Source organism: Mytilus trossulus, chromosome 4 (genome assembly GCF_036588685.1).
Source record: "Mytilus trossulus isolate FHL-02 chromosome 4, PNRI_Mtr1.1.1.hap1, whole genome shotgun sequence".
NCBI classification, from domain to species: Eukaryota; Metazoa; Mollusca; class Bivalvia; order Mytilida; family Mytilidae; genus Mytilus; species Mytilus trossulus.
Genome location: NC_086376.1, coordinates 48,013,874 through 48,038,510, shown reverse-complemented (window position 1 = coordinate 48,038,510; position 24,637 = coordinate 48,013,874). Strand labels below are relative to the sequence as shown.

At 30.7% G+C, this 24,637-nt stretch overlaps 1 protein-coding gene across 1 annotated transcript; it reads left to right on the top strand.

Moving 5' to 3' along the window:
• Positions 1-8,954: 8,954 nt before the first annotated feature.
• LOC134715421 (uncharacterized) lies at positions 8,955-18,842 on the top strand. The gene is made up of 9 exons (XM_063577584.1): positions 8,955-9,260; positions 9,723-9,931; positions 10,406-10,609; positions 10,909-11,170; positions 13,718-13,922; positions 14,546-14,640; positions 16,421-16,592; positions 17,292-17,396; positions 18,365-18,842. The coding sequence occupies exons 4-9, from the start codon at positions 11,006-11,008 to the stop codon at positions 18,430-18,432; spliced, it is 810 nt and encodes a 269-aa protein (XP_063433654.1). The 5' UTR covers positions 8,955-9,260; positions 9,723-9,931; positions 10,406-10,609; positions 10,909-11,005; the 3' UTR covers positions 18,433-18,842.
• Positions 18,843-24,637: the final 5,795 nt, after the last annotated feature.

Here is a 24,637-nt window from a genome sequence, read left to right as displayed (position 1 = left end):
ACCATGTTGAGTTACTGATCAAGTTTAAGTTTCGTTCTGCTCCACTAATTTATGCTGAAATTACGGGCTTTAGACTTAGAGAAATTGTTGAAATTCACAATAATACAGACTTTTTTCCAAACGCCTTCAGATATTGGACTGATTTTTGGTATGTGAGTTAACCATGATGAGTTACAGGTCAAGTTAAAGTTTAGTTCTGCTCTGCTAATTTTTGCTGGAATTACAGGCTTCGGACTTTGATAAATTATTGAAAATCACAGTTATACAGATTTTTTTTCTATACGCCTCCAGATTTTGAGCTTATGTTGTGTCCACATGTGTTTATATTGAAATTGCAGATTTTTCAACTCTTTGGGACGGGGCCATTTGTGTCGCTTTGACACATCTAGTTCTTCATAAAATAAAAATATATTAGTCCAAACTTAAGACATAAATGAGAAAATTGTCCCCCCTTTTTTCTTTAAATTGGAAAAGGGCTTTTTTTTTGTAAAAACCACAATTCTGTGGTGAAACATATATTATTAAGAGCATTTTATATATCCTTCAGCTAGATAACTTGCTAAACTGGTTCAAAATTGCATGTACAGTGAGATTTTAGTATTCTTATATGAGTATATACCATTTGCCTAGATTGTAAAAGGTAACCATAAGAAAAACAATAAAACTTGAAAATCATAGGATTATTTTGACCAAGAGCGATGTTGTACCATATACAAGTCATAGAATACATGTTTTATTGATTTCAATCAAAAAAATGCAAAATTAAGAACTTGGAATCAAGTCTTAACTGCATGTATGTTGTATGGCCATAAAAGGCTATTATACTTGAGTATGCCAATTTAAGAGCTTAAATTTCCCATAAACAGGATGGTTCACCAAAAAACGATGACTTAACATGATTACTAACATCAAATTTGACTTATTTTCATTGGAATAGGTACAACTTCTAAAAATTGGATTTCTGATGATTCTCTGTAATAGGATGTACACCACTAACTTCCCATTGTTTTATATGTTAAATTCCTCTGTTTCAAGCAGGCACACCTCTTTTGTTTTAAGTTCAAATAAAGTGGCAATCATTGCATTTCAAAGCAACACTTTATGGTGTCTAGTACTGAAAAAATCAACATATCTTAAATGGCATATAAGAAAGAACTGGTTCCCGGAACTTCAGATTTACCAAAACAGGTACTTCAGATCTGACAAACAGACAAAATGTACCCTCTTTTTAGAATTTGGTGCAGTTTTTTTAATATTCAAAATTAAAAGTCCAAAAGTGTTTTACAATGATCACCAGTCCTTCAGCTTTCAGTTCATGCCAAAAAAACTATTTTGTGTTAAATATGTACCACTTTCTGGTATGTTCTTTCTGGCCGGGCTCGAATTAGTGGTGTTACACCTATACAAATTTCCAAAAGGTTGAATTCTATGTAACTTTAGCTTATGCTTGATTATTGCACCTAAACATCTCAGCTTTGCTTATAGCTTTGCAACTTGTGAAACAGAAAACTGTTTAATAATCTGTGAAGCAGGTTCATTGTGACTTTGAGAATATAAACATTAAGAAAAACACTGTTCATTTGCATTTTGTGTGTGGTCCCAGGGAGTCTTTGTAATTATGTTTATCAACTCCAAGAAAATGACTTATTAAACTGTTGTAGAAATGAAGAAACAAAAGCTTTTTTTTACTAAAACTGGATTTTTTACAAAGTGAAATCTGAAATATTGTTTGGAAATTTTGGTTCCATCATTGTATACCACAAAGTATTGACTGACTGACATTATCATTTGATATAAGTTAATTCTTCGTGGACTAGTGAATAGATGGTATTAAAAGTATAATGAATTTCTTCTTTATCTTGTAAACTGTTCTTATCTAATAATATGAGGCAGGCATTACCTGTGAATGGGGACGAAGTTTGTTTGAATTAATTTTTGTTACTTGAATATTTGTTAAAAAAAGAAACTGAAATACCGTAACGTTTCGGATTTTGGTTCTGTTGTTAATGATTTTACTTGTGACGTTATTTAAGTTATGACGTCATGTTCAATGTAAACAAAGAAACGCAATGCATCAGGTAACGTTTATTCATACCAAAGACAAAGAATAATTAAAAATGAAATATTGGTATTGTGTTCCTTGAGTTCATATATTTTACTAGACTAATCAAAGTCTCATGACAACAAGACCAGAAGAAGGAAGTAGAGTTATGTGTTCTGCGCAGATCGGGAAATTAAACTACTCGACCAAAAAAAATTGAATGATTTTGAGTTCATTAGTACAATGAAAAAATTTGGGAATTTTCCCGATTTTTTTTTTTTTATTGAATTTTCTACTGTAATAGGGGACTACGTCCCCATATATCTTATTGAAGAATTAATATTGAAGATTTTAGTTGTGGTAAAAAGTTGAAGAGAAAGCTATTTACTTTCAGATTGCAAGAATTTTGAGTTCGTTGGATCAATTTAAATGAATGTCAACGGTTATACCAGTACACATGAACCATGGCTATAGTGCTGCCAGGGTTGTCCCAAAAAAGCTAAGTGTTCCAATTACCAATCCAAAACAAGAATGAGGCCAAATATGAAGATGTTCTTGATATCATGGATTCTTATGAGAAACTGCTGCAAAAAACATTTCAGGAATCCCATGGTTTGTTGCTGTAAGTTGTTATAATCTCTTTTTGGACACTAACATTAACTCACTTAATTACTGTTAGTGTTTATTTGAATTAATGTAATGTTATTTTGAATGAATGTAATGCTATTATATTGAAAGTAATGCTTTTTTTATTGAATGTTATGCTTTTTTGATTGAATGTAATGCTTTTTTGATTGAATGTAATGCTATTATATTGAATGTAATGCTATTATATTGAATGTAATGCTATTATATTGAATGTAATGCTATTATATTGAATGTAATGCTTTTTTGATTGAATGTAATGCTATTTTGATTCCCTAAATTTTAAAGTTGTTCATTTTCAAAACTGAAATTGTTTCAATACAAATGTATTAACAAAATTTTACACATTTTAATGTTTTTCAGACATGGACATCTATTTTTTTCTCATCACAATAGGAAATTCAGTAGAAATTAAGAAAATTAAACGTCATATTTAAATTTCTACCAATTATTTGCTGAGAATTGATATTTCACTGATGATGAGAAATATTTTCCTTACACCACTCAGGACATGTGAAAAAGCACAAAGTTTGAGGAACAGAAATTATACAATTTAATTCATCATATAGCCTTCAACAATGAAAAAGCACACACCACATATTCAGTAGTAAAAGGCAGCAAACAGACAAACTGATGTAATATATGGCCTGATTTATGTGCAAAAAAAATAAACGAAAACAAATATGTAAAGTTCTTCTATATTTTTGTTCAGGAACAGTTGAAATGTTAGATGAATTTGGAGTTATTGCATCTGGTGACTAACTGACCAAAGTCAGATTTGAAGGCGCCAAAAAACTACGTCTCATGTCTCCAACAACATTGGGAAGACTTGATCATTTGAGACCAGTTGTTATTGAGCTGTGGCATCTTAAACAAGATTACTTAGAAGTTTGTATGAATAAAATATCATTTTAATTATAGAACGCAGCCATAATTAGTGATGGTTTTGGACAAATATTACCTCAAATAATGGGGTCAGATTTTGTCTTGTCAATGTATATTATAACTCAGTGCTCAATCATTTAGGCAGATAATTTTGGTTGTTATGGAATTGCAATAATTAAATTGACATATGAATAAAAGAAGATGTTGGTTATCCAGGGATCAGACAGCAACCCACCAGCAAAGAGTAAAATACTTTTCTGTCTAAAATGTTCTGTGTACTACTTTTTGTGACTTTGTCTTTTACGGTAATCTTTTTAATTTTTAGACATGGCTTTCTAAGTTCATTTTCAACTGATATCTAAATTTAAGAAGGAAATTATTGCTACTTAAGCACTCCATGCAATAATCCTCTTTCTATCAAGTAAGAATTGCAAAATATGAGAGTACAAGGGGAAAAGTATTTTCATTTCTATAAAATTTCCATATCTTTAGTATTGAATGAACACATGGGTACATAGTCCTCAAACATGATAACATCTTTATTATATGTATCTATAGACAAAGACTTTATTAAAGCATGTATATCAGTTGTGGACTTTTGATGAGGTCAATGCCTTATTATGCTTATATATGGATCTGCATTTTTTTTCAACTGTATTTTGCAAGAAATTGAACATGTAATTGAAAATTCAATTTGTTTTAACAACTGCATAGTTTGTTGCATTACCATTCTTGTATTATTATCATCTGAATTAAACATAACATTCTTGAAATCTCCTGATATACTTGCAAATTTTCTTTTCTTGTGTGGCACTTCCTCTATGTTTCTTATGTGTGACGTCATGATGTCTCAAATCTAAAGGAGTAGGGGCATTAAGGCCTAGTTTTGGCCCAAGAAAATGAAATGTTTGATAACTATTTCAAATTGGCACATAATGTTAAGAAATGCACAGGGTCAAGAATTACAAATGAAAAACATTAAGATTTTTATCTGATGACGTCACAATTACGTCATAATATGTACTGTTTTCACAAAAACCATGAAAAATACAGAATTTATGCAGTTTTCTGACTTTATTTCCGTTGTGGAAACATCCTGCGCAGGCGAGAAACAACAAAATAATTTAACAAAAGCTTTATTATAACTATTGGCATTATCTCATCAAATATAAAGTTGTTTCTCGGGTGCGCACATACTTTTTCAATCTAAAATATACTTAAAATTTGATGAAAAAACAAGGAAAATACGAAATTTAACAAAATATGCAAATTAGGTTATGATTTGTTGCCATGGTAACTTGTTTGATGTCATTTTTTTTGTGTTTTTGTTTGTATCTTATACCTTATACCTTAAGTTTTCAGTAATTTAAGAATATGTATGATAACTTTAAAATTTGCAGTAATTTTTGGGCCAAATAAGGGCCTTATTGCCCCTACTCCTTTAGCAAGATTATTTTTAAATTGATCAGTAATATACATATAATTCGAAACATGGGATCAATATATGAAAAAATAAAAACAAGGTGTCAGATACGTAAAATAACCATTGAATCATGTGATTGTCATATCCAATGAAAACAGTATAATGCTACTCCATCTCAGTAAAATTATATATTTCCAATTTTATTTGACAGAAAACTTTTAAAGCTTTTTAAAAGATGGATTCAATGGATAAATTAGGTACCTTGGCATTTTGGTGAAATAGACTGAAGAAGACTGATGTTAATGGCAAAGTCGAGGGTCACTTCAATTCACACAGCAAATTTTTCAAACTTATTGTAAGGGAGCTGATTCGAGAACAGGCATTTGAACTCTTTAATCTTAATTTTAAAAAATACTACAGGGTATCCACTAAACATCAGCAAGGCAAGCAGACACACCAAAGAAAACAAAACAATGGAATTAGCAGGTGAAGTTCTTCATAAATTTGATGTTATGCGTATAGGAGTACCTTCAGAAAGCAATGATTTATTCAATTAAAGTACAAATTTAACAATTAGGGGATTACACTACCTACAAATGGAAGACACTATAAAAGAAGGTGACATATCTAGAATCATTCCAAACCTGAAAGTGTGCATTCCAATTTTTTATGCACATTCTTGCCTTTCAAAATACTTATTTGAATGTGTCAACTTCATAACTAAAGTAACCTGTTTTCTTTCTCCTTTGGAAAAAAACTTAGAGTGTTGGAAGGCAGTATGGTTAATTTGAGAGGTGGACAAGGCAATAACTTTGAGGCCGACTTGGTACAGGAACATTCAGTAAGGAATCAGAAAGAGTTGATCAGGGGTCTTGATGCTAATAAAACTAAAACACCTATTTCTGCTGTTACTGCAGCAGCACCAGTCATTTCTCAAATATTCAAGAATTTTGATGCTGAACACAACATTCCAAAGAAAGCTTCCAGGCATGGTAAAATTATTTCAACAGAGGATATGAAAGTTGTCAGTGATAGTTTGAGAAAAATAAGACCATTCTTAAATACTATGGTAGAAAATGTGCTTTCCCTTACTTACCATCTCAGCCTTCTTCAAATATAGATATGATCAAAATGGACATTGGCTTGGATGTGATGCTAGGTAGGGTGGGTAGAGGATATATTTCTGTAGATAATGAGGAAGATGACAAACAGCTGCAGACATTGGTACTGATGATGAAGAGGATGAAGATGAAATTCCAGATATTCCTCTTTGATTCAGGTAAATTCAACTGAATGTATGGTATTGATGATAAATATATAAAATCACCATACATTATTGGTGAGCTTCCGCTGTTCTTTGTTCTTTGGTTGGGTTGTTTTCCCTTTGACACATTCCTCATTTTCATTTTATTGTCTTGAAATTTTATTTGAACATGGCTTAGAAACAGCTTGAAAAGGAAATTTGTCCAGCATTTCTAACCTGTTTTTAAAAAAAAAAAAAATATCTACTGCAATTACCAAAACTGTTCCAACAGAAAAATTAATATTTTTTTTCATTTGATGCATGAAACGTAACATTTGAGCAAACTTATATTCTTTATTGACATCAATTATCAAATTTCATGGAAACACCAAATCAACCTCATAAACAAGGTGGCATACAGACAATGCAATGTAACTGCACAAAAAGCACAGATGCAATATATAAATATGTAATGAAGTCATTATAGAAGAGATAATGGAATTGATAAGTCATGGTTTGTTAAACCTTGCTTGCAAAAATGTTCATATTTTGTTTTCTGTGTACGTTTCTGTTTTGATGATTACTTAGATCTTCAACATAATTCTTCATTAAAAACAATTCAAGCTGTTACTTTTTTATTCAAAGATATTGTTATTTCATTGAAGGGTCAAGACAATGAAATACAGAACATGGAGTAAGTCATATTGATCTGTACTTAAATGGCAGTTCAGAATATTCATTTAAAAGTATCATTTACATTATATATTGCTATCATTGATATTACATTGCACATATACAAACACTGCTATACATTACAAATTTGTTGATGAAAATAATTTGTTTTTATAATTTAAGTAAAAACCCAGTGCAAGATGACCTGCAATATGTAAAAAGAAGTTAAAATTAGGAGTGAGTCTTACATGATGAAGAGGCATAAATTATTAAAATTTGCTGATACTTCTTTTTAACTTAATGTGATGCCACTGCGTATCATCAGTACACCGGATATAGGTACTAACCAAGAGGGCATGATTGATTATTACCCTCTACGGTAACAAAAATCTTTATTTTGCTTTATCAATATTCAATGTACATTTCTCAACATTTGAAATTCCTGCTCCCAAATAAATTTTGCATCGATTTTTTCCTATTCATAAAACAACTTTGATATTCTTATAAGAACAATTTACTTGTACATGCGCAAATAGTTGTGAATGTCAACACCAACTTTCAATTTAGATACAGTTGTTGAGACATTTACATGTTTTATCTGAAATAAACCTAATACAGGGCAAAAGTAATAGTTACCAATCATAAACCTACCTGTGATTACTCATTCCTTGAAACTTTTTGGGTAATAAACGAGTATGAAAACAGTACCGTGTAAGACCAAAATTGCCCACGCCCACTTGGTTTGTACCTATATCCGCTGTACGATGATACACGGTGGATGCTATTTAGATTAAATGTAATACTACATTTGTATTTTAATGAATGTGATTGTATTTAGAATTAGTTTAATAGTATTCTACTAAATGTGATAATATTTAGCTTGAATGAAATACTTTTTTTCTGAATGTGATAATATTTAGCTTGAATGTAATACCTACTGAATGTGATCTAAATTGAATGCAATACTATTCTACCGAATGTGATGATAATTTAATTGAATGCAATACTATTCTACCGAATGTGATGATAATTTAATTGAATGCAATACTATTCTACCGAATGTGATGATAATTTAATTGAATGCAATACTATTCTACCGAATGTGATGATAATTTAATTGAATGCAATACTATTCTACCGAATGTGATGGTATTGAGATTTATTTTTCAGCCCATGAATTTTATATCAATCTGACAACTAATTGTTGGGTTGCTGTCAATGAATTTTAACTGAATGTGATGCTCTCAACTCACTTAAGTGTTATGCTTTTTTGATTCAATGTTATTCATCGTTAATTGAATATGATGTTAATTTGATAGAATGGAATTTTATTTTGAATGAATATGCTAGTTTGATTGTGTGAGTGTGATGCTATTTGAATTAATGTAATGTTAATTTGATGGAATGTAATGCTATTTTGATTGAATGTAATGCTATTTTGATTGAATTCAATGCTATTTTGATTGAATGCAATGTTTTTAGATTGAATGTAATACTTTTTTAGCTCACCTGGCCCGGCGTCATGGTCCGTCATCGTTAACTTTTACAAAAATCTTCTCCTTTTGAAACTACTGGGCCAAATTTAACCAAACTTGGCCACAATCATCATATTAGAACATATGGGTAAAATGTTAGCTTATAACATTGAAACCAAAGCATTTAAAGCAAATCTTACAAGGGGACAACTTGTTTATCAAGTAAAAATCTATATGCCCTGAAATTTTCAGATGAATTGGACAACTGGTTGTTAGGTTGCTGACCCTAAATTGGTAATTTTTATGGAAATTTTTGTCGTTTTTGGTTATTATCTTGAATACTATTATAGAAAGAGATAAACTGTAAACAGCAATAATGTTCAGCAAATTAAGATCTACAAATAGGTCAGTTGAACCCTTTTATTGCAAGAGTAAAATCAACCTTTAATGATGGCAAAGCATTTAAATACAATACATATATGACCAAATTTTCAAGATATTTATTTTTATTGATAGTATAGTATTTATGTTGCTTTTATATCTATTCAATTTTATTTATTTTTTAGATGATACCGGATCCGACAAAGTACCGATTTTATGCTGCCAAACTGCAGTGATGAAGTAGGCTGTGGTCTCCCTGTGTCCAAAGAAAGACTAACGAGAAACAAGATAGACATAGCAGAGTTGGAACACTTTATAGATTTCATTATCACTTATGTTCAGATGTTGTTAAAAATCTACCTTTTGGTATGAAAACTATGAAGCTTACAACTGGATAAATAGTCGCTGTGCCAAATTTGATTCGAAGTCTTGCACCTTCATCTCTTGTAAATCAGTACATTCAGTATTGTGAATCAGAAAATGTTGGTCATTTAGGTATGTTTATAAAAAGATAGATAAACACTTTTAAACTAATAATTATTTTGATTTGAGCCCACTGATGACAAAATTTCCATCTGGTGTTGAAAAAAATATGAGCCTGGTACCCTTGATACAGCTGTTAACAAATTAAAAAAAAAAAGGGTTGAAAAGAAATTGAGAGTCATGAAACAGTTATAATTCCATATGCATGTACATAGTTATCTTGTATTCAGGTTGATATAATATACAAGAAACATGGGACACTTTGACAGCTAATGTTTGTTAATTTGAAAAAGACATCGCTCACATAGAATAGATTTTTCTCAAAAAATGAGGATGTTGTAGTCATTAATTTATTGATTTTATTCATAATGACAATAAAAAATTTGGTGTGTTATCAAATTAAAATTTATATGTGTATGATCAACTATTATTTCCATTTCCATTCTCAATTTTATTGTATTGTAATACTTGTAGGAAAAAGCACAATGTATAAGATCCTTAATGACTTTTCTGCCTCAGTAAGGAAATGTGTTGAGGGTCTTGACTATTACATCTCAGAGGGTGGAAAGGCATTTTAAGATCTTGAAACCATCATAGAAAAACTCTGCACATCCAGTGAAAAGAAGAAAGAACTGAAATCCAAATTGCTAAATGGGAAGCGATATATCAAATCAGATTTCAAGGTATTTGAAAACATATTGATAGTCTAAATCATGTTATAGGAAACATTATAATTAAATATATTGAAAGTGACATGTTAGATTATGTCAATGATTGAACTACCGTGTTACCTATCTGTAATTGTCACCACACACTCTATATATGTATATTGATACCATAAGACACAATTGAACAACAATGAACATGTTGAATGGAAGTACTTCTTTGAAAAATAACAAATATCCAAGTTCACTCAAACTACATGTAGTAGGTCTGAAAATAACTAGGAATTTTAACCAATGAATTGTTCAGTTGAGCAATGGAGACTCAGGTTTACATTATTATGATGTTGGCTGTGTTTATAATTTAACCCATAGGTTACCTAGTAATTTACATGTGATCTTTTTTTTGTGGATGTACAGATCTGTTTACCCTTTTAATTTCTTAAGTTTGGAAAAAATCTTTCAAATGGTTTAGATTTTTTTTTAAATCAAAAGGTACATATCCAAAAAGAGAATGCTGTTCCGGATCATTGCCAAATGTTTGCACTAAGTGATAGTGAAAAGTGCTTCTCCCAAAGTTGTAACACCCAGCATACACACAGTTGTGAACAGTGTATTGACTTGGCAGACTTTTTAGCTGAAATAAGTACTCTAACACAAAATGGTACATGGGACAATAAAGATTCCATTGTATTCCAGGTAATTTTAATCACCTTATTTCCATTTCCTTAACTAAATGGAGAAGTAAATAAAGGAATTTTAAATTGTCTTACCTAATTGTTCAATACTGTGGTCATGAACCATTACATTCAAGTACAAAAAATTGTCATCATAAAAATACTGTAACCTCCCTTGATAGACATGAAATGACTTCAGTGTGAATTGCCCTGAGATTGATAGTATAGCTGTATGTAAGGTTGTTGAATTGTATTTAAAAAGAAAGACTGTGTGTAAAATTAGGAATTAACCACTTTTCTTACCATAATTTACTTTTTCAGGTTGAAAATGCTGTAGAAGCTATAAAAGATTGGAAAAGTCATGCTATGAGAGCTAGGAATCAAGAAGGTGCAAAACAAGATCTGCTTAAGAATTTAAATGAAAATCAAGCACTTATCACATGTGACTGGGCGATGCAAATTTAGAGAAGGTCAGAGTGACTGGTTCGCCAAACGTGGAATCAACTGGCACACTTCAGTAACTTTATACAAACAAGGGGAAGAACTAAAGACAATTACACATGTACACAATTTTTCATCCCAGGTAATAAAAAGATATTGCTAGTTTTTCTTAAAGAACAAAACTATTAAGGGATATATAATTATCTATTATTTCCAGTGTTCAGCTTTTTGAACAAATCAAATTTCTTCAGATAATTATTAGCTTTCAGAAATTTGTTGGTAATTGGAAAATATTCTTTGCATATAAATTAGGCTAACTTTCATTCAACTTCAATATCAAAACTTTGATATAAAATTTGTAATCTTTTTCAATTTTTGTAAATTCATGAATTATTGCAAAAAAGGTGTCCAGGTTGTTTTATCTCAATAATTCATTATAAAAGCAGACAATTACTTTCTTAATTTACAATGAATCATTTTGCTATAATTCTGAATGCTGATTTCCTTTTTCTTTATTTCTGTATCCTTTTTGAGCTGCATTGTTTTAACTCAATACATCACAGATTAAGAAGATTTATCCAAATGTATGGCAAGCTGTTTTACTATTTATTCGAATTTCAAGATATCTCATATAATATATATAAGATATCTCATATAATATATATAAGATATCTCATATAATTTATAAGATATCTCATATATTATATAAGATATCTCCTTAAGTTTATAAATAAAGGCAACAGTAGTATACCACTGTTCAAAACTCATAAATCCATGATCGGGGTAACAAACTAAAACCGAGGGAAACGCATTGAATATAAGAGGAGAACAACGACATAACACCAAAACGTAACACACACAGAGAAACGGACCAAGCATCAGACAAAACACCATGAGAATAACAAATATAACATGAAAACCAAATACATGAATTTGGGATAGACAAGTACCGTGCCATGTCTCATCTCAATATCTCAAAAATAAGAGAAAACACAAACGACTCAACGTTAAAATGCAACACACACATAAACGAACAATAATATAACAATGGCCATCTTCCTGACTTGGTACAGGACACTTTTAAAGGGGAATAAAAGTGGTGGGTTAAACCTGGTTTTGTGGCATGCCAAACCTCGCACTTTAATGGCAAAGTCAAATATAACATTGAGATGACAACATAATATTACAGGACTACAATACAAATAAATAGGAGAACATATTAGACAAAGAAAAACATGATTAATAGATAACAAAAAGCATCAGGTTTGAAATTCAATACGCCAAAAACGCGCCTTGTCCACACAAAAATCAACAGTGACGCCCAGATATAAAAGATCGAAAGTGAAAAAAGTACAAAGTTGTACAGCACTGAAGATCAAAAGTTGAAAAGGTTTCGCCAAATGCGGCATTGTTTTCATGCCCGGGATAAGAACATTCTTATTATATAGAACAATTCATGCTATTGCAAACAGTAAATTTTATCAAATGTATATGAAAGAGTTAACATAAAGAAACTGAAGTATTAACTAATTACAGAAAACTAAACCCGAATACATAACGCCAAGATATAAAAGATCGAAAGTGAAAAAGGTACAAAGTTGTACCGCACTGAAGATCAAAAGTTGAAAAGGTTTAGCCAAATACGGCATTGTTTTTATGCCCGGGATAAGAACATCCTTATTATATAGAACAACTCATGCTATTGCAAACAGTAAATTTTAACAAATGAATATTAAAGAGATATACATAATGAAACTGAAGTATTAACTAATTACAGAAAACTGAACCCGAATACATAATGCTTTTAAAGTTTAACACAGAATAGACACATCCGAATCAGTCCTGGCGTCAACGTAATTAAAAAAATGTGACGTCACATACGATAGTTTATAAGATATCTTATTTACTTTATAAGATATCTCCTAAAGTTTATAAGATATCTTATAAACAACTTTTATATAAGATATCTTATATAGTTTATACGATATCTTATATAGTTTATAAGATATCTGATAGTATATGAGATATCTTATATAGTTTATGAGATATCTTATATAGTTTATGAGATATCTTATAAAGACAATTATATAAGATATCTGATAAACTATATAAGATATCTTATTAACTATATAAGATATCTTATTAACTATATAAGATATCTTATAAACTATATAAGATATCTTATAAACTTTAGGAGATATCTTAAAAACTTTATGAGATATCTTATAAACTTTAGGAGATATCTTATAAACTTTATGAGATATCTTTTAAACTAAATAATATATCTTATATAATTTCATTTTTATGAGATATCTTATATATTATATGAGATATCTTATATATTATATGAGATATCTTATATATTATATAAGATATCTTCAAAAAATTTATAAGATATCTTATATACTTTATAAGATATCTTATAAAGTATATGAGATATCTTATAAACAATTTTTATATAAGATGAGATATGAGATATCTTATATAGTTTATAAGATATCTTATATAGTTTATGAGATATCTTATAAACTATATAAGATATCTTATAAACTATATGAGATATCTTATAAACTATATAAGATATCTTATAAAGTTCATGAGATATCTTGAAGTAATAATAAATAGCAAAATTGCTTGCCATACAAATGGCTTTTTACAAGTAACAAAACATTGTCATTTTATATTTTAGATATCTCAAGATGGTTCTGTTACTGCTTCTGTGTTGTGTGATGTAGTTCATGATCTGAGAAAACAAGTACCAAACATACAGGAGGTGAACTTCTTCTTAGATAATGCAGGATGTTATAAGAACACAATGATGATGGTAGCACTTAAAGATGAATTAGGAGATAAGTTGAAAACATACAACTTCAGTGGAGCACAAGATGGCAAAGGTAAAATTTCAGTTTTCAACTTGATTTTTCAAAATAAAAAATATTTCAATGTATTAAAAAAAGATGACTCTCCACAAGATACCAAAATGACACAAAAATCAACAATTATAGGTAATGGTAAGACCTTCAACAATGAGCAAAGCCCATACCGCATAGTTATCTTTAAAAGGCTCTAAATGACAATGTAAAACAATTCAAACGAGAAAACTAACGGCCTTATTTATAAAAAAAAAATAATGAGAAACACATACACAAATGGCAACCACTGAATTACAGGGTCCTGACTTGGGATAGGCACATACATACAAGTCAATTTTAGATTGTCAATTTTAGATTGTCAATTTTAGATTGAAGTTTTTTTTTTGTTGTCTTCAGATGGGAAAAGAATTATCAAAATTTATATTTTGTGACCTACAACTGCATTAATGTATTGTCCTAATTATATGCATGTATAATGGAATAATGGTACTTATTTTAAGCAATTTTAAAGGTCTTGTCTTCTGATCCTGATATTTGGAGGATAACTTTTTTTTGGTAGTTTCTCACATATAAAATGTATATATATTCATATTGATTTGCAAACATTGCATTGTATGTATTGACAGTTTACACATGTGTTGTAGGTCCATGTGACCGCAGAGGTTCACATATCAAGGCATGTGTTAGAAGATACATTAATGAGGGACATGATGTCACATCTGCAGAGGAGATGAAAAAGGTGAGTCTGAATAAAATACTAATTTTATATGCAAACATAAAGAGTAAGAAGTTGACATAGTAAGAAGTATACCAATTACAAAAAGAGTGTTTTAAATGTCTTGTCAATGAAACAAATCTCCATAAAGAGATATATAATCAGCTAAAGTCACTGTATGACCTTTAATAGAAAAAAAAGTCATTACTGCATTGAATGGTTTACAGGGCTGAAATAAGTGAAAAATTATTTTTAAACACCTTAAGAAAACTTACAACCTAAATAATGTATAACACAAATTTCCAAATTAACAATGCATCTGACTTGGGACAGGCACATGTTATACATTGCAAGGTTTAACATATCAGTGTGTACACTCGTAACAGTAAAAATCAACTAAAATGACATACTCCACCAAAACGACATAATGAACAACCAACAATACACTAAGAACACAAATCATCATTTGAGAAATGGTATGCATTAATTTCAGCCAAGATGTTATGCATAGTTATATGATAAGAGAATTGGTATTTATTATGCATACCCAGTAAGTAAGAACCTGTTATAAACATAGCAATTATAATTTTCATTTCTGCTTATTATACCCCCGCTTTAAAAAAGGGGGGGGTATACTGTTTTTATACCCCCGCTTTAAAAAAGGGGGGGTATACTGTTTTACCTCTGTCTGTCAGTCCGTCCGTCAGTCCGTCAGTCCATCAGTCTGTCAGTCCGTCCCATGAAACTTTCGTCACATTTTTCTCAGGAACTACACATCCACCCTTTCTGTAATTTGGTATCAACATTTATATATTTTTCTCATAGTCATACCGTGTGATGCGTTTTCAGATTCATCACTTGACAACTTCCTGTTTACCGAACACTTGTATGATTTTACACATGATAGCCAAGTTGAAAATTTTCGTCACATTTTTCTCAGGAACTACAATACAAGGATTTCTGAAATTTGGTTTCAGGATTAATACAAGTCAGTTATACCGTGTGATTTGTTTTCAGATTCATCACTTGACAACTTCCTGTTTACCGAACACTTGTATGATTTTACACATGATAGCCAAGTTGAAAATTTTCGTCATTTTTCTCAGGAACTACAATACAAGGATTTCTGAAATTTGGTTTCAGGATTTATACAAGTCAGCTATACCGTGTGATGCGTTTTCAGATTCATCACTCAACAACTTCCTGTTTATCGAACACTTGTATGATTTTACACATGATAGCCAAGTTGAAAATTTTCGTCACATTTTTCTAAGGAACTACATTACAAGGATTTCTGAAATTTGGTTTCAGGATTTATATAAGTCAGCTATACCGTGTGATGCGTTTTCAGATTCATCACTCCACAACTTCCTGTTTACCGAACACTTGTATGATATTACACATGATAGCCAAGTTGAAAATTTTCGTCACATTTTTCTCAGGAATTACAATACAGGGATTTCTGAAATTTGGTTTCAGGATTTATATAAGTCAGCTATACCGTGTGATGTGTTTTCAGATTCATCACTCTTCCTGTTTACCGAACACTTGTATGATTTTACACATGATAGCCAAGTTGAAAATTTTCGTCACATTTTTCTCAGGAATTACAATACAAGGATTTCAGAAATTTGGTTTCAGGATTTATATAAGTCAGCTATACCGTGTGATGTGTTTTCAGATTCATCACTCGACAACTTCCTGTTTACCGAACACTTGCATATTATTACACTATTAATATTATCCACTTGCGGCGGGGGTATCATCAGTGAGCAGTAGCTCGCAGTTTCACTTGTTTTTACAGGCTATAGATGTTAAACAGAAAGGATCATTTAGGGTTAGAGTTGTTGACATTGTTACTAATTTGAATGCAGAGAAGTCACAGATTAAACCAATTACTGGAATTACTCAATTGCATAATTTTTCATTTGACGTCAATGGAATAACAGTTTGGAAGGCATATGGAATAGGAGAAGGTAATAAAAAAATTATGAATCAGAACTTTGAATAATTACTAACAAATGTAGTTTTGTGTCTCAAAGAATATCATCTGCTTGTTTGCCATGGTTAACATGGTTAAGGTGTACATTTAATTTATTGCACTTTTTCATGCTTAAACAAATAGTCAATAGTTACTGCTTTGACCTTGGTGGGTAATTGTCTAAACTGCTACTGTAATCACTAGCCCGTCGAGTCAGCACTAAGTTTGTATGTTCATTCTCTGATCGTGCATTATAGACACCAATATATTAGATAAGATTCCTTATAAAAAGTTAGTGGTATTTTTAGGTCACCCCTGCTTCCTCCAACCATTCAACCAGATTGCCCCAAAATAGCCCCAAAAAGGTGCTAAAAAGTGGCATTTCATTACCAACCAACAAAAATACAATCAAAATCAGTATAATGCTCCTGGTATGGTTCTGATGAAGCCTGTGCAACATTTTGATCTATTTTTCTACTCTTTTGAAGAAATGTCAAATAAAGTAGTAACTAGGTTTCATCTTGATGATTATGGAGAAACTGTTCAAATATAAGTGTCTTTCATGTGTTATTTTTAAAAATTTGTCACAGTATTTCTGTCTGACACTGAAGTTTAAACTAGTTGTTGCAATACATTGAGATTGTATCAATTTGACCATAGGAAATGGTGACTAATAAGTATATAATTTTTGTAGGAATGCGGATAGCATGGGAAAACATCGGAACCACAGAGCAAAGAACCAATCTGTTGGTTAAAGTTGATTGGAAAATTACAGCTCCTCAGTTGTTGGAAGTAGAAGGTAATCCATTTGTTTTGAAAATAACCAGCTACTCTAAATTCAGAAATTATTGCAAGGTTTTTATTATTTCGAAAAATGCAACAGAGATGTTAACGCAATAATTTAAGCGCGAATGTTTAGATATTTTATATGAATTTAACATTTTTTTCTCTCAAAATGTTAAAAATGAAAATTGCATTAAGTCTCAAATTAAAAAAGGCAATAAATGCACGCAATAGTTTCTGAATTTACAGTAATCAACTTCCAGCTAAATTTTACTTTATTTTTTTACAATTTATTTAAACAATTTAACAATTTTAATTTAAACAGTTTTTTTACTTTTGAACCTAAGAATTGCATGATCTTTTTTTTAATGTATAACACCATCATCACATCCTAAAAAGGGTACACAAAAAAATCACTTGAAATCTATCCTACATTTCATTGCAGTAAAAATAACCTGTGTCATAGACATAAATCTTGGTGTTTCAAAGCTCCATTATTATTTTATTTGGTGATTCTACAAAATGTTTTGGAAGCTTGAGGTTGCATGCAATGCTTAACCTTGTACACAGGAAGAAAAAAGGTGAAAGTTTTATTGTTAAGGTTTTTGAAAATTTGTATATATAGTACTGGACAGGATATATCACCTGTGTATTGTACTTTTAAAAGAGTTAACTAATAATAAGATAACCACAAATTCAACCTTAAAAAATTCAAACAAAAAAAAATATTGTGGAAGAGTCAGAACATATAATGATCCTGAAAACAGAGGGCATTTTGCATGCTTATGATTTCTTTATCTGTTTTTTCTATGGAAGGTTAGACTAAACAGTAAAATTAAAGGGTAATACATTTTGCATTTTTCTCAGTAAGAGAATTACTGCAGTTGACTGTTATTATTTATTGGTAATTTTCATCATATTTGAACATGAAATAAAATTATAAAATTGTGTTAGAAAATAATATGTTTTTTTTAATCATTTCAGTTATGGCTCAAGAAGAAGAACTTGTAGAACCAAACCCCAAAAAACAAAAGAAGAACTCCATCAATTAGCCATATGATTGCCCAAAAGATGGCTGCACAAGAGCTTTTAAAACTCAATGTGCACTGGAGCAACACACCATTCTGGTAATTGTGATTATCACAATGAAAAAACAACTCAAAATAGCCAAGTCAATGTATGGACAAAAAGTTAATTCTTTGTTTCACGGAACAAGGGTTCAACTGGATTGTAACTTTAATGACTGCCGTACATCAGAATCAGCAAAGGGATGGGCACTGAAAGGTAAAAAGAAAAGAACGGTTTTTATTTACTCAAATCTCAAGTGAATTACATGAAAGAGAAATTTTATATTGGGAAGGTATCAGGAAGAAAAGTCGATCCCTTTCAAGCAGCTGATGAGATGAGACAGCTGCAAGAAGAGGGGAAATATGTTTTTATAAGGAAGGAATATTTAACTGGGCCGCAGATTACAGCATATTTTTAGCTCACCTGGCCCGAAGGGCCAAGTGAGCTTTTCCCATCACTTTGCGTCCGGCGTCCGTCGTCCGGCGTCCGTCGTCGTCCGTCGTCGTTAACTTTTACAAAAATCTTCTCCTCTGAAACTACTGGGCCAAATCAAACCAAACTTGGCCACAATCATCATTGGGGTATTTAGTTTAAAAAATGTGTGGCGTGACCCGGTCATCCAACCAAGATGGCCGCCACGGCTAAAAATAGAACATAGGGGTAAAATGCAGTTTTTGGCTTATAACTCAAAAACCAAAGCATTTAGAGGAAATCTGACATAGGGGTAAAAATGTTTATCAGGTCAAGATCTATCTGCCCTGAAATTTTCAGATGAATCGGTTAACCTGTTGTTGGGTTGCTGCCCCTGAATTGGTAATTTTGAGGAAATTTTGCTGTTTTTGGTTATTATCTTGAATATTATTATAGATAGAGATAAACTGTAAACAGTAATAATGTTCAGCAAAGTTAGATTTACAAATAAGTCAACATGACCGAAATGGTCAGTTGACCCCTTTAGGAGTTATTGCCCTTTATAGTCAATTTTTAACCATTTTTCATAAATCTTTGTAATCTTTTACAAAAATCTTCTCCTCTGAAACTACTGAGCCAAATTAATCCAAACTTGGCCACAATCATCTTTGGGGTATCTAGTTTAAAAATTGTGTGGCGTGACCCGGTCAACCAACCAAGATGGCTGCCATGGCTAAAAATAGAACATAGGGGTAAAATGCAGTTTTTGGCTTATAACTCAAAAACCAAAGCATTTTGAGGAAATTTGACATGGGATAAAAATGTTTATCAGGTCAATATCTATCTGCCCTGAAATTTTCAGATGAATTGGACAATCGGTTGTTGGCTTGCTGCCCTCCAATTGGTAATTTTTAAAGAAATTTTGCCGTTTTTGGTTATTATCTTGAATACTATTATAGATAGAGATAAACTGTAAACAGCAATAATGTTCAGCAAAGTAAGATCTACAAATAAGTCATCATGACCTAAATGGTCAATTGACCCCTTAAGCAGTTATTGCCCTTTATAGTCAATTTTTAACAATTTTCATTAATTCGGTAAATTTATGTAAATTTTTACCAAATATTTTTCTCTGTTACTAATGGGCAAGGTTCATTATAGATATAATTGTAAGAAGCAAGAACGTTCAGAAAAGTAAGAACTTCCAACACATCACCATCACCAAAATACAATTTTGTCATGAATCCATTTGTGTCCTTTAATATGCACATAGACCAAGGTGAGCGACACAGGCTCTTTAGAGCCTCTAGTTTAAGGTTGGCACTCAAAGACAGAAAGACCAACCATGATGATTTCAGATCTGCTGAAGAGGAAAATAATAAAAGATGCCTTAAACAGGAGATTTTGGACAGTTTTTCCTTATAACTTTGATTAAACAGTGTCTTCCATAAGTTAAGCTCAATCATCAAGTATCACAATTTTTTGAATAATTTATTTATAGATAATTCAGTTTTAATATATGTGTACTTTTATGTTTTTTTGTTAATTCTAGTACAAACAAAACCCTTATCTCATTTATCAAGGCAAAAACGTGAACTTTGCAAATTTGACCTTGACAGTTTAAAGTTGTCCTGAAAGTGCAATTTGAACCTTTTTTTTAACATCAAAAGGACATATCCTTGTTCACTGACTAGCTTGATTAAAAAAAGCAATTCAAGAAGATCTGTTACTATTCTAGACTTAAGACTAGACAAAGTGGAGTATTTTTTTTTTTACCTTGACCTTGACCTTCAATTTTGAATTTTTACATCTGGCAAGTCTTATTTGTATTTCTTTCTTTATAGTAATAACCAATGTAGATATATACTATTAACATTAAAGAAACAGCCAGGAATATCATTAAAAATCTACAAATTTTGGCAAAAATGTCAATATTTCAGATCTTTGACATTGACCTCTGACCTTGACCTTTGGAGTATTGATCTAAAAGACCTTATCAATCTTTTGCTTTTAATAGCATCTCATTGGCCTTTACTTTTTGAAAATTTTGGTTAATAATTGAATTTAAGAAAATGAAAAAAAACTTACCTTGATATGTGTCAAATGAAGAAAATTTGCAACTCGGTGGGGGCTTTTTGGGGTTCATGTTAAAGTATAAATACTTCTTACCCCACTAATTTTTTTTAAATTTTGGACAGCATAATAACAATGTTCTTTAAAAAGAGTAATAACTTTATCACTGATTTGGTGCATTTTTATAAATTAGCCTTAGAAATCCATTCAATATTTGACATTTTAAAAAAATGAAAAAGGAGGGGTGACCTTCTATATTTTGTTTAAATAAAGGAAATATCGATGTTTACCAATAGATGTATTTATGTCATGATTAAACTATATTAAGTTCATGTTTTCTTTGTAATTGCCCTATCAGTTATGCATAATGAGATTTGAATTACAGAAAATGGCCAAAAAAGGGTATTATTTTCATGTAAAATGGATGAAAATAAGCATGAGTGGTTACCATGGCAACCGTACTGAAACTTTGAATTTTTTTATTGTTTAAGTTATTGAAGGGTGGTAATAGACTCTGTATACAAGTATGACCAAATTCTGAGACTATGCATGTCTGGCCCCCTCATTAAAATGCTGGTCCTTACAGAGAAAAGGGTTTATTGCCCTTTATGGTCATTTTTTAACAATTTTCATTAATTTGGTAAATTTTGGTAAGTTTTTACAAAATATTTTTGTCTGTGCCTTAAAGAGCCAAGTTCATTACAGATTGAGAAAATTGTAAGTAGCAAGAATGATCAGTAAAGTATGATCTACAAACACATCACCATCACCAAAACACAATTTTGTCATGAATTTATCTGTTTCCTTTGTTTAATATGCACAAAGACCAAGGTGAGCGACACAGGCTCTTAAGAGCCTTTAGTTTTAATAATGATACTATTTTGATTGAATGGGCTGCTGTTTTATTACAATGTAATGCTTATTTAATTTTTATATTGTGATGCTATATTGATTGATTATGCTGCTATTTTAATGGAATGTTATTCTATTATAACTGAATGTGTTGTTTTTTGTTGTAGAATGTGGTGCAGTATTGATTTAAAGTGATGATATTTTAATTTAATGAGATACCATTTTCACTGAATATGCTACTACATTGATGTACATTAATGTGTTGATTTATTGCTTGACTATGATGTTTAATGTAATAATAGGTATACTATAAAGAATTTTACAATCTGTTTAACATGTTTAAAACATGGTATATTAACTTTATCTAAGAAACTATGTAAATAAATATTGCCTTCAATCATATAAAATGGTATGTGATATAGTGATTATATGAATAAGAAAAAAAGATTTTCTGTGATTCTAATTATTTCTATGTGGTGCATACATGAATATATTGGTTTTCTATCTGTGACACTATATATTTTGATGTGGTTCAAATATGAATTAATAATATTTGTACATGTATAAAATAGTAAATAAACAATCATTGTGTACTCAATTTCCCATGTAACTTGTATGATTTAAGGTATTGTACCTATAGATACTTTAACAAGTTATAAATCTGTTAAAAAAAACTTTTGTATATAATAAATTAGAAATCATATTGTGGTAATTTGAATTGTATTTAGACGGTTTCATCTTATTAGGCTCCTGCAGTAGTGGAGGGGGCATTAAGTTTTACCCTTGTCTGTACGTACACCCTGTACATCCTAAAATTGGTCTCTGTTCCCTTAAGTTTGCCTCAACCAAATGTTATCAAACTTCTAAACAATGCTAATTACCACAAAACATGGATCAAGTTTGAATTTTGATGGCCCCATTTTTATCATTCTTGAATTGTGCTCCTATACCAATGGAAAACTTGCAGAATTTTTCCTTTTCATTCTCATACTTAAGTTTGTTTCAATTAAATATTATCAGACTTATACGCAATGCTTATAACTAAAAAACTGATCTTGTTTGAATTTTTGTGACCTCACTTCTTACTGTTTTAGAGAACACCCCTCAACAAATGGAAAAATCATGGAATTTTTCTTTTCAGCTCTCTAACTTTAGTTTTTCAAAACCAAATGCTATCAAACTTAAACATATTGCTTGTTACCACAAAACACAAATCAAGTTTGAATTTTAGAGGCACCTCTTTTATTGTTCAAGAGTTTTGATGCTCCATTTACAAATGAAAAATTCTGAATTTTTCATTTCTGTTGTCTTACTTTAGTTTGTCTCAACCAAATGTTATGAAACTTATACATAAAGCTTATTACCATACAACAGATCCAGTTTTATTTTTGTGGTATCACTTTTACTGTTCTAGAGTTATGCTCCTTTACAAACATTAAAGTTGCAGAATATTTCATTTCAACTTAAGTTTGCTGCAACCAAATGTTATGAAACTTATACACAATAAATGTACTTATAAACACAAAACTCAGATCATGTATAAATTTGGGTTATGATGCTTTACCGTTCTTCAGTTATGTCCCTTTAACTGTATATGATATGCAAGCAGGAGTGTCATTTGTGTCCCATGGACACATTCCCTATATATTGTACAAATGTATATCCTTTTTTTGTGTTTTGGTCAAAAACTTAAGAACATGGAAACTGTAAATAGAAAAAATTATCAGCAATTCAAGATCAACAAAAAGGGAATATTTTCATGAATTTTATTCTAGTCCAGTGTTCAAGAGTCTATGGTTGAAGGTGAGAGATACAAAACCTTTAGAGCCTCTAGTTTATTTGGTTGTACATGTATATTAAAAGAGAATGTCAAAATACACATCAAATAAAATGAAACAATAGCACCTACATGGATTTATAAGAGTAGACATATATAATATAAACAAAACCATTTGTTTCTTTGTTGTGCATGAACAGCTTTTGTCATGGATGGATACCCCATATTCTTTGTTTTCCTTTATAGTAATAGAGTTTGTTTCTTATGCTGTGTTGAGGCTGTACAAAGATTCCCCAATGCTTGATATATATGGTATTTTGTATCTTTGAAGTTCAGAGAAGATATCTCAATGTGTGCCACATCATTTTCTCAGGTTTATGTCAGTTTGTATACTAAAATTTTAATAAGTCACATATCGCTTGTTGTTGTTTTCAATTCTTCCTATTCGTGCTTAATTTTTCACTTCAAAACATTTTATGGAAGCAGTATAAATATACCAGTACTTATACATGAGATCTTACGTACTCCACTAGGTACCAGAATTTCGGATACACTAAACCAGGAACCATATATAAGAAACAGGCTATATGCCCTCAACTTTAGAATTCATTCATCCATTTTTGTATTATTCACACATAAAAACTAACAGTAAATTTTGTATTTTACAAGGATTGCCAGTCCTTCACCTTTCATTTGATTCCCTAATTACTAAAATATATGCTACATAGTTAAAGATCTACATTTTGCGTAAGAACTATTTTGTTTTAAATATGGACTACTTTCCACTATGATCTTTTCAGACCAGATCCAATAAGGTGGTGATACATCTTAGAAAGTCTATCCAAATTACTTTTGCAAAGAATTTCACTCAAGCCAGAGCTAAAGGTCTTCCTTAACTTGCAGTGAGATGAGAGTTTTTTTGCTCCATGCTGAAGGCCTCACTGTGACTTTGAGATGAAGAACAACAATAAAAGCTCTGTTCCTTTGCTTTTGATGTATGTTTTTTTGCTGTGAATGATTGTGTGCAATGGATGGATACCCCATATCCTTTGTGTTCTATTATAAATACTAAAGAC